The following is an 8,270-nucleotide window of genomic DNA, read 5'->3' on the forward strand; positions in this document are numbered from 1 at the left end:
ACGTGGAGACTTCTTCCAGTAGTTGCAATCTTTCTCAATCCACTGAATGTTTTATTGTGTTATTGCATTATCGCTAGCGTCATCCTAATTTTCAGTATTTAAAACAATTGTATTCATCTATGTTTTCTAATAAAAATTTTGCTAACTTCAAATGTGAGGTTTCTTAATTAGTCAAATATCATCGTGTTATTTATCCTACCCATCCTTACACGTCTTCCGCTCCTTTTTTTCTTATTCTTAGTGATTTGTGGTGACCTCCTAACTACACTGATAAACGACGGTTTTTTGTCTTAATTGATGACCACTCTCGACTGACGTGAGTTTATATCTTAAAAGATTAATCTGAAGCTGCTGTCACCTTCAAAAACTTTCACTCCTTTATTTTGACTCACTTCAAAACTTCAATTCAAGTCTTTCGAACCGACTATGACTGTGAATATTTTAACTCTATTTTGGATCAGTTCTTTGTAAGTAAGCGCATTCTTCATCATAACTCGTGTGCAAACATTCTTCAATAAAATATAGTAGTCGAGGGAAAAAACCAACATCTTCTTGAAGTAGCTCACTCCATTATGTTTCAATGTAATGTCCTGAAAATATTTAAGAATGATGTCGTGCTTGCTGCCACTTATCTCATCCATCGAATTCCCACAAAAATTCATAATTCCATTAGCCATCTTGATATTCTGTGTTCCTACCAATCGGTTTTTCAGCACTCTTGAATCTAAATTTTTTTTGTGCATAGCCTTTGTTTGGAACACTATCTCTCATGGAAGTAAGCTTGATCCCACGTCTATAAAACATATCTTCCTCGGTTATTTTGTCACTAAAAAAGGCTATCAGTGTCTTGATCCTACTGCAAATTAATTTTATGTAAGTGCCCATCTCTCATTCTTTGAAAGAATTTCGTACTTCCCCGTCACTGTATCAATTGAGGGAGAGCTTGATTTCTTGGACACTATTCCTTATCCGACCTATGTAGATATTTCTCCAACCACCATATCCGAGGAGCCCTCTGTCTCTCTAGATCCGCCACCTACCAAACAACCAGAACTCCCATTCTTCGTGGCTATACTCGGTGCCCTCACGTTCCCACTCTGGAGCCCGCTACCTCTTTACAGGACCTGGAATCCACTCCGAGTGACATCGTCAGAACTAACACCACTCTGAATGAGGAGGTGAGTTCTCTTGATGAGGTATGTAATCAGAGAAGCTCTCTTTATTCCATGGAAAAATATCTCTTTCCACGGTGTGCCGCCGACACTATTGAAGCAACATTGGTTATCCCTTCCTGGAAAGTTGCAGTAATAGATAAAATGCATGCCATTCTGTGAAATCATATATGAGATGTTGTGAATCATTCTCCAGGTAATGTCACTGGATTTTTAGCAATAAGTTTAACCCAGATGGATCCTTTGAACCCAACAAGACACAGTTAGTCGACAAGGGCTACTCACAAACATACAGAGTTGATTATGAGGAGACATTTGCTCTGGTTGCTAAATTAAACACCATTCAATCTTACTTTCCCTTATTGTGAATCTGGATTGGCCACTACTTAAACTGGACGTGAAAAATATTTTTCTAAATGGGGATCTCACAAAGGAGGTGTACACGTGCCTCCCTCCAGGTTTTGACTCTACCATGTCCTGGGGACAAGTGTGCCTACTGCAAAAGTCCTTCTACGGACTGAAGCAATCTCCAAGGGTCTGGTTCAACAAGTTTCATAAAAGCGTTAATGGGTCATGGTTTTTCTCAAGCCCAATCAGACCATACTCTTTTGTTTCGACATTCGTTTAGTGGTAAAATTGCAATCCTTATCGTCTATGTCGACGATATTGTGCTCACAGGTGATGATCTACTAACATTTGAGTTTTTGAAATTTATTTTTGTTACTTCATTTGAAATGAAGGACTTTGGATCGCTCCAATATGTCTGAGGCATGAAAGTTGCTCGGTCATCTCGGGGCATTTGTTTATCTCAACGCAAATATGTGCTCAACCTATTGACAGAGAATGACCTACTCCTATGCAAACCAGTGGCAGTTCCAATGGATTCCAACGAGAAATTAACTGATGATGCCAATGAGGTTCCAGTGAATAAGACTCACTACCAACGTCTTGTGGGGAAACCTATTTACCTTGCCCATACTCGCCCTGAGATTTGTTGCGTGGAGGTATTATGAGTCAATTCATACATAATTCCTATGAGCACTATCTCAGAGTTGTCCACAAGTTCATCCACTACTTAAAAGGCACACTGGGCTCAGTTTTTGTTTTTTTCACGTCACATCTCTAATTTCTTGTTGTTTATACGAATGCAGATTGAGTCGGGTCCATTCATGATTGTCGATCAACCTCAGCATATTACTCATGCATGTTGGGAAATCTTGGCACGCGGAAAAGCAAAAAAAAAAAACAGCCTGTTATGGACCGGAGCAGTGTTGAAGCCGAGTTTCACTCCATCCTTGCGTATCCGTGATGCTCTCTAGTTATGCATCAAGCTCCATAAATTAATTATGCCGATCTCTACTCCTCTCTAGTTGTTTTATGATAATAAAGCCGGTATTTGCATCGCCCATAATCTTGTCCAGCATGATTGCACTAAGCATACAAAGATTGACTGACACTTCGTTAAGGAAAAGCTTGATTTAGGGGAGATTTATATTCCATTTGTTTTATCAAATGGTCAATTAGCAATGTTCTCACGGGAAATCTTCCCCGGCCATTGTTTGACGACTTCAAATCTGAGTTGAACATGATGGACATTCATGCTTCAACTTGAGGGGGGTATTAAAATTATTTACCTACTTAATGTTAGAGTTATTATTAGGCTTTATTTGTTTTCTTTATTTTGCTTCGTTTTCATATTTATGTATTACTAAATTTAAGTTTTTTCTTCTATGTGAGTCTTGTAATGTGTATTTATACACCTCTTTTCTATCAATAAAAGGTAGACTGCTCTATTCTCAAGGTTCACAGGCCACATAATAGTTTATATAGTCTTTCTTTTACTCTTTGCTCATTTAACAAACAGCAATGCTGATGTTTCTCTTGAGTAGTAGCGTTTCTAATGTAATGAGAAGGTAAATCTATGGGCTGCCTGGAATATTTCAATGGAAGCTAATATGTGTACATACACTTATTTGGTTACATTGGTCGTTGCAAATTTCTTCAACATATCTGCTTAGATTTCTATCATGTAGGTTTTTGATAGGAGTTTAACCCTCTTGAAAAGAAATATACACTTAATTAACATTTCTACCTCTACATCGTCAGGGTACAACAATAACAATAACAACAATAAACCTTTATTCCACTTAGTGGGTCGGCTACATTAATTCTTTATTTCAACCGTGTCCTGTTGAGTGTCATATTATAATAAATTAAGATCTTTTTTCATGCATTTCCAAGTCTTTTTAGATCTACTTCTATCATTCTTAACATAAGTCAAATTTAAAACATTTACTTTCCTAACTGGATAATCGGACAGTTGATGTTTAATGTGACCAAACCATCCAAGATGACTCTTTAATCTTGTCTTACACTGGAGCTGCACCAACTCTTTCATGGATATATTCGTTTCACATTTTGTCTCTAAGTGTAAAGCCAGTCATCCACCTAAGTATCCTTATCTTAACAATACTTAGTTTTATGCTTCTCCTTTATAGGCCAACATTATGCGCTTTAAAGCATTGCATGTCTCATCACCATCTTATAAAATTTTCCTTTTGAGTCTAAGCGGTATTTTTCTATCACTGAATAGGCTCGATGTATTCCTCCACTTCAACCATCCAATTTGAATTCTACTAGTAACATTTTTCACTTTGAACAATAGACCTGAGATATCTAAAACATTCACTCTTTTTAATGCTTTGATCACCCATTGTCACAACTCATCAACTAGATCTACTACTAAAATTATATTCCATATATTCAATTTTAGATCCACTCAAACGAAGGCATTAAGACTTGATAGTAGAACTCTATAATTTAAGATTTTTTTGAATTTTTTCCTTAGTCTTGTCGAGATGAAAAGCTTACACCAATATACATTCTCCTATAAATGTCCAGTAAGAGCATCCATAACTAAAACAAAAAGATATGTGCTTCAAGCTGTTCCCTTATGTAATATAATTGAAATAAGAAAATACTTGGTCAATCCTTCTTCTATTCGTACACAAGTAACAACTCTAGTATACATATCTTTAATGACTTGAATATAAGTCATATCAACACATTTTCTTTTCGAGAACTCTCCAAAGAACTTCTCTTGGAATGTTATCATAAGTTTTTTCTAAATCAACTAAATTCATATGTAGCGCCTCTTACTCCCTATGTACTTCTCTATCAAACCTCTCAATAAATGTATAGCTTCCATAGTAGACTTACTTGGCATAATTATGAGAAATCTTTTTTTCACGTCTTTACTTTTGTTCAATTACTCTCTCCCATAATTTTAATGTATTACACGTCAACTTAATTCCTCTATAATTTGCACACTCTTGTGCATCCCTCTATTCTTAAAAATGGTGATCAAAATAATCTTCCCCCATTCCTAAGACATTTTTATAGGTTTTAAAATAATATTAAAAATTTGGTAAACCAAGAAATTTTCTAATCTTCTAAATATTTTCACTCTTTTATTGGAGAATATCATGTTATACCGATTTTCACCCTTGATTTTCTTTAAAGCCTCATCAACTTCATTTTTACTAATATAATGATAAAAAAAAATTACTATTATTAACGATATCAAGATCATTAAAGTATATCATATTTTTAGAAACTTCATTGAAAATTTTATCAAAATATCTCACATATCTATGCTGAATATATTCGTTTAAGAAAAATAGTTTTTTGATTTTTATATTTATTATACTTTATTTGAATTAGATTTTTACTGTTCTTTTCCCTTTATTTGACTAGTTTGTACATATATATTTTACTTTCTTTATTATCTAATATATTATAAAGATAATTAAAAATAAAATTCTTAGCATCACAAGTTATTCTCTTAAACTGCTTACAAACTACATTATATTTTACCTAATTTTTTAAGCTTTTACATTTAAACTAATTTTTATAACATAACTTTTTGTATTTTGTCTTTTCTTGCACATTATTATTCCACCACTAATTATTTTTATTTATAAAAGATTTTCGTTTTAATTCTCCACGGACATCTTTTGTCACATTTTTAATAGTATATATTACTTTATCCTATATATTATTTGCTTCTTCATGAACCTCCCAAATTTTTAGGTCGTAAAGCTTACTCAAAAAAATAATTTTATTTAATTATTAAATGTTGCCATTTAATTATATGATAATATTTTATTATATTTTTTTATTTTTCAACTTTTTATTTTAAAATTCAAAACTAATAATCGATGTTGAGTACTTAAATTTTTACTTGTCATGACCTTATAATGTTTACATTCTCCATGATATCTTTTTTTATAAGAAAATAATCAGTCTGTGTTTGATTAAATTCATTCTTATAAGTGATTATATGTTCATCTCATTTTTTAAATGAAGCATTAATAATAACAAAATTTTAAGCTAAATCAAAATCAAATATGACTATATCATCTTCGTTAGTCACTCCAAAATATTAGCCACCATGAATATTTCTAAACTCTTTTACCACTTTACTAACATATCAATTTAAATCTTCTTCATTAAAAATTTTTTCTTTCATCAAGAGGTATCTTTTGTATTAATCCATCTAGATCATTATAAAATTTTTCTTTTGAACATATATCCAAACCTACTTTAGGAGCATAAATACCTATAACATTAAGAATCTTAGTATCAATAACAATCTTTAGAGATATAATTATATCTCTAATTCTATTAATTTTTATGACATTATTTTTCAAATTCTTATTTATAATTACAGTAATATCATTTCAATACGACTTTTACCTGAATACTGAAGTTTAAAACCTAAGCTATCAATCTTCTTAATATTTTATCTAAGCTATTTAATTTCTTGAATGCATAAGATATTTATCTTTCTATGAAACTTAATATGAAATTTACTAATGAGTATTATATTTCAAGATATTTTCCTAATATTAGTTTTATGGATCAGCTTCTTTGCCCGTATTTGTCTATAATGTGGGAACACTCGTTTATTTAAAACTGTACCCGGGCGCCGGTATAACAACGCTTGCACACTTTTTACTGTATTCAAATCATACAACACATTGCTTGCATGTGACGCTTTAGCATTCACTCAATAATTTTAGTGATTCATGTCATGATTTTTTTACGCAAATTTTATGCTGAATGCGGACTCTCGAACATAACCCTCCATTTTTCTGCATAGTCAGAGTAGTATGACTATATGAATTCGTGCATCCTTCATTCAATTTATTGTTGTTTAATTTACATGTTTATTTGGATTTGTCAAGTATCTCTCTATTTGGTGGTTCTTGTTTTGTTTTAAGTTCATTTTACTCCTATGAGAAAGGTTCTTTTACATTGCTAATTTATCAAGCTACTTGAAATGTGAGATAGTTATCAATATTGGCAAGGGAAGCATAATAGGCAATATCTTGCTGAAATTAGGTGTAAATGATTCTAGATTAGCTAAAGTCATGTCTAACTCGAGCTTGAATGACGAACTCGAGCTCGACTCGTAATGATGATAGCAAACTTGCAAACTCGAGCCGAAAATTAAATTGTTATGAGAGCTCACAAGAGAAGGCATCAATGGCTAAAGGAGTGTCACAAAAACTTGTCGGAGAAGGCATCGATGAGACCATTGATCAGCTAGTCGAGCCAGCTTGCTAATTGAAGAGCAAAATATAGACAAGTTTGAACTCAATCTTTTTTAACAAATGAGTTGGAGGTCGAGTTTGAGTTCAGAGCTCGTGGGTCGATATAAAGCTCTACCTCGAGCTTGAGTCAGCTTGCGTGCAAGCTCAACTCAGTTACACACCTATAACTGAACCGTTGCCAAGGAATCTAGTCCACACTTTCCTTGTGCTATTCTTTTACTTTCAAGATATTTTCATTCTCCGATCCTACAAAGTAGAACTAATTTTTATTCATAATAATTGAGAAAAGTGTCAAAATAATTCTCTTCTTTTTTCAGTGTTAAGAGCCTATAAAAATGTCAATTTTTGGTCCCTAGACATTTTTAATATAAGCTAAAATAATTTTCAAGAAGAACTATTTCCGCACAAATTTAAAGTGTCTAGATACTAAGTTGATACTTTTATACTCTGGGACTGAAATAGCCGCAAGCAAACGATCAATGGACTATTTCGGCACTCTACTCCATAATGATTCTCATAGCTGGTTGATCCCATTGCCTACAGGTTAAATTTTGTGAAGCTGGTTGATGCTTTTGATGAAGGGAAGATCTCACTGAAGCAATTCAAGTCAAAAGTGAAGAAACTGCACAGGGAACGAATCGGTGCTCCATATTACAGAGAACCTGGTGAATTTCCCAAGCTGGAGGAGCCTTTTTATGCAAATCCTCTTCCTGGTTGTATTTGCAAAAAGCCACGTATAAAATGAAGGAGCAGCAATTTGCAAAAAGCCACTGGTTCTTACTTCATTTTGCGTTGAGATACAAAGCACACAAAAGTATATAGAATTGAAAGCCATTTTTTACTGCAAGATAAGCAAATTATGGAGAGAAGAATTTGGGGTCTTGTCTCTGAAGAGAGACCCTGAAAAGCCTGTGCAATATTGAAAAAATTAATTGGAGAGCACTGGAATAGAAAGGCAAAAAATATGCAATATTGATTCTTTAAGGAACCGGAATTGTATTTGTTTTTTTTTATTATTTGTAATTGCAAATAATCTCATTACATGATATAAACCAAATGTTTAGGGATGAGTTTTTCCCATTTAGTACTCTCTCTCTCTCTCTCTCTCTCTCTCTAGTTATGATTAGCCATTTATAAACTTACGTATGAGATGCATTGGACTTTTCAAAGGATGATAAAGGGGTATTTTAAAATTATGTTAAAAAGTTGAGTGCTAGGTTTGTAAATATGGAAGTTTAGGTGTTAGCTTATTTGGTGCGGTGGCGTTTTGAAAACACACCTGGTCTTTTTGGGTAAACTGTGTTTTGGCAGCTTATGCGTTTTCAAAATATTGAAAACAACGATTGAAAACAACGTTTTCTTGAAAACAACGTTTTCACACCACACATGTCTAGGTGCGGTAATAGCTTTCTGGCTGCAGTCTGATTTTTCCAAAAAAAATAAAAATTTATAATAGCTACCGCGCCTAGATTATCAACAT

The 8,270-nt window shown here is 33.3% G+C and overlaps 1 protein-coding gene across 1 annotated transcript in view; it reads left to right on the forward strand.

Annotated features, from left to right (window-relative positions):
• LOC110026000 (uncharacterized protein At1g04910-like) overlaps positions 1 to 7,870 on the forward strand; it is a 31,573-nt gene extending 23,703 nt beyond the window's left edge. The window contains 1 exon segment of the mRNA XM_020726735.1: positions 7,334 to 7,870. Coding sequence (XP_020582394.1) covers positions 7,334 to 7,535 — 202 coding nt within the window. The 3' untranslated portion in view covers positions 7,536 to 7,870.
• Positions 7,871 to 8,270: the final 400 nt, after the last annotated feature.

This window comes from Phalaenopsis equestris, unplaced genomic scaffold, assembly GCF_001263595.1.
Source record: "Phalaenopsis equestris unplaced genomic scaffold, ASM126359v1 Scaffold000347, whole genome shotgun sequence".
Taxonomy (NCBI): Eukaryota; Viridiplantae; Streptophyta; class Magnoliopsida; order Asparagales; family Orchidaceae; genus Phalaenopsis; species Phalaenopsis equestris.